At 45.5% G+C, this 3,531-nt stretch overlaps 1 protein-coding gene across 1 annotated transcript in view; it reads left to right on the forward strand.

The window, feature by feature from the left end:
* The window catches only part of chatb (choline O-acetyltransferase b), a 35,520-nt gene extending 32,504 nt beyond the window's left edge, over window positions 1–3,016 (forward strand). Inside the window, exon 14 of the mRNA XM_077235480.1 lies at window positions 2,470–3,016. Within this exon, the coding sequence (XP_077091595.1) occupies window positions 2,470–2,757 (288 nt within the window). The 3' untranslated portion in view covers window positions 2,758–3,016. The remainder of the gene's footprint in view (window positions 1–2,469) is intronic.
* The last annotated feature ends 515 nt before the right edge of the window (window positions 3,017–3,531 follow it).

A 3,531-nucleotide genomic window follows, 5' to 3' on the forward strand; every position in this document is an offset into this window, starting at 1 on the left:
CTCCCAGTTCCTCATCTTTCCCCCGATCCAGACGAGTCTCCCAGTTCCTCATCTTTCCCCCGATCCTGACGAGTCTCCCAGTTCCTCATCTTTCCCTCGATCCTGACGAGTCTCCCAGTTCCTCATCTTTACCTCGATCCAGACCAGTTCCTCATCTTTCCCCCGATCCTGACGAGTCTCCCAGTTCCTCATCTTTCCCCCGATCCTGACGAGTCTCCCAGTTCCTCATCTTTCCCCCGATCCTGACGAGTCTCCCAGTTCCTCATCTTTCCCCCGATCCTGACGAGTCTCCCAGTTCCTCATCTTTCCCCCGATCCTGACGAGTCTCCCAGTTCTTCATCTTTCCCTCGATCCTGACGAGTCTCCCAGTTCTTCATCTTTCCCCCGATCCTGACGAGTCTCCCAGTTCTTCATCTTTCCCCCGGTCCTGACGAGTCTCCCAGTTCTTCATCTTTCCCCCGATCCTGACGAGTCTCCCAGTTCCTCATCTTTCCCCCGATCCTGACGAGTCTCCCAGTTCCTCATCTTTACCTCGATCCTGATGAGTCTCCCGGTTCCTCATTTTTCCCCCGATCCTGACGAGTCTCCCAGTTCCTCATCTTTCCCCCGATCCTGACGAGTCTCCCAGTTCCTCATCTTTACCTCGATCCTGACGAGTCTCCCAGTTCCTCATCTTTACCTCGATCTTTCTCCTCTCGGCACAGAGAAATGCTGGAGATCAACCAGAATGACCATCAGGTTCTGGGTTCTGGGTTCTGGGTGAAAAAGGCCCAGCAGAGACTGTACTTCCTTCGCCAGCTGGGACCCAGTTCCTCATCTTTTCCTCGATCTTTCTCCTCTCGGCACAGAGAAATGCTGGAGATCAACCAGAATGACCATCAGGTTCTGGGTTCTGGGTTCTGGGTTCTGGGTCCCAGCTGGCGAAGGAAGTACAGTCTCTGCTGGGCCTTTTTCACAGTGGAGTCAATGTGATTGTCCCACTTCAGACCCTGAGAGATGGTAGTGCCCAGGAACCTGAATGACTCCACTGCTTCCACAGTGCTGTTCATGATGGTGAGTGGGGGGAGTGCAGGGCGGTTCCTCCTGAAGTCCACGATCATCTCCACTGTTTTGAGCGTGTTCAGCTCAAGGTTGTTATAATTGCACCAGACAGCCAGCTGTTCAGCCTCCAGTCTGTAAGCAGACTCGTCACCGTTTCGGATGAGACCGATGACAGTGGTGTTGTCTGCAAATTTCAGGAGCTTGACAGTGGGGTCTTTAGAAGTGCAGTCATTAGAGTACAGGGAGAAGAGCAGTGGGGAGAGAACGCACCCTTGGGGGGCGCCAGTGCTGGTGGTGAGAGTCCTGGATGTGTGTTTCCCCAGTCTCACTCGCTGCTGCCGATCCGTCAGGAAGCAGGTGATCCACTGACAGATCGAGGATGGCATGGACAGCTGGGTCAGTTTGGCTGTGAGAAGATCAGGCATGATGGTATTGAAGGCTGAACTGAAGTCCAAAAATAAGATCCTTGCATAAGTCCCGGGTCTGTCGAGATGTTGCAGGATATAGTGCAGTCCCATGTTGACTGCATCATCCACCAGATGAATCAGATGAACTGGATAAATATTGTGAAAGTTCTGATCTCATCTGACTTCTGACCTGATTATGCCTGAATCATAATCATACACTGTTCGTTCATTGGCCAAAGGAGGACTGGCCCCCCGACTGAGCCTGGGTTCTCCCAAGGGTTTTTTCTCCATTCTGTCACCTGATGGAGTTTTGGTTCCTTGCCACTGCTGCCTTTTCGCCTTTCTTCGCCTTTGTCGCCATACAATCTCTATTGTAAAAAGCGCTATATAAATAAAGGTCACTTGACTTGACTCTAGGAAGAGTCCTGGTGGTTCCACACTTCTTCCATTTACGGATGATGGAGGCCACTGTGCTCATGGGGACCTTCAGCGCTGTAGAAATGTTTCTGAACCCTTCCCCAGATCTGAGCCTCAGTACAATCCTGTCTCAGAGGTCTATAGACAATTCCTTGGACTTCATGGCTTGGTTTGTGCTTGACATGCACTGTTAACTGTGGGATCTTATATAGACAGGTGTGTGCCTTTCCAAATCATGTCCAATCAACTGAATTTACCACGGGTGGAGTCCAATCCAGCTGTAGAAGCATCTCAAGGAGGATCAGAGGAAACCGGAAGAATCTGAGCTCAATTTTGAGTGTCATGGCAAAGGCTGTGAATTCTTATGTACATGTGATTTTTTTGGTTTTTATTTTTAATATACTTGCAAAGATTTCAAACAAACTTCTTTCACGTGGTCATTATGGGGTATTGTTTGTAGAATTTTGAGGAAAATAATGAATTTACTCCATTTTGGATTAAGGTTGTAACATAACAAAATGTGAAAAAAGTGAAAAAAACTGTGAATACTTTCCGGATGCACTGTATACAGAGTATATATGCTGAATAATGTTTGTCCCTCCAGGTTCCCACGACAGAGAAGATGTTTTGTTGCTACGGTCCAGTGGTTGCCGACGGTTACGGCGTGTGCTACAACCCGCAGGCCGACCGCATGCTGTTCTGTGTGTCCAGTTTCAGCGAGAGCACAGAAACATGTTCAGGGCTGTTGGTGCGCGAGCTGGACGGCGGGCTGAGGGACATGATGCACCTGTGCATGAAACACAGCGACCGCAGACAACAGCGTCAGACCGTGCGAGACCACAGTGAAGAACAACAGCGTCAGCTTCATTTCCACAGCGCTTCAGATTCATAGCACATTCACACTGATAAACAGGAGAATAACAGCTGTAGTAAAACTCAAACAACAGCACTTAGCTTGAAGACTGTAATGTGAATAATATTCCTCACCGCTGGACAGACGTGCAACTAGAGCTCATTTTACAGACATTTATGTTGAAAATGTCATTTGTCACATTCAGGTTAGATAAAGTTTTACTGAAATAATACTTAAATTCTTTAACCAGACACAAACGTCTGGTGTGATTGAAGGAAACGCTGATGAAAATTACAGTCTGTGGACATTATATTTTAATTTATTCGATTTATTATGCTATAATTATAAATAATTACTGTAAAATTATTCCATTCAAAAACGTACTTAGATTATATTTCAATTTTATTAATATGATAAAAGTGCAATAACACCGTCAGAATGTTCACGCTGCTTTCTGAATCAAATCAATCTTTCTTACCGGAGCCACAAATAAAACTAATGTCATTCATCTACCCATCTATCCATCTATCTATCTATCTATCTATCTATCTATCTATCTATCTATCTATCTATCTATCTATCTATCTATCTATCTATCTATAATGATATCAGCATGTTGACATTTACATGTCTTTTAAAATAGTTAAAAACTATAGTACGTTTAAGTTTACGTTACTTGGTAGTCTGTAAAAGAAAACTTTAATGCTGCTAATATCACTACGACTAGTCAAACACACACAAACACATAATACCTGTAAAATATACTTCATGTAGCAGCTGCAAGAAATGATGCATTTAAACATACTTAATCTC

This window comes from Siphateles boraxobius, unplaced genomic scaffold (assembly GCF_051911475.1).
Source record: "Siphateles boraxobius isolate OS27281-9 unplaced genomic scaffold, OSU_SipBor_1 193, whole genome shotgun sequence".
Taxonomy (NCBI): Eukaryota; Metazoa; Chordata; class Actinopteri; order Cypriniformes; family Leuciscidae; genus Siphateles; species Siphateles boraxobius.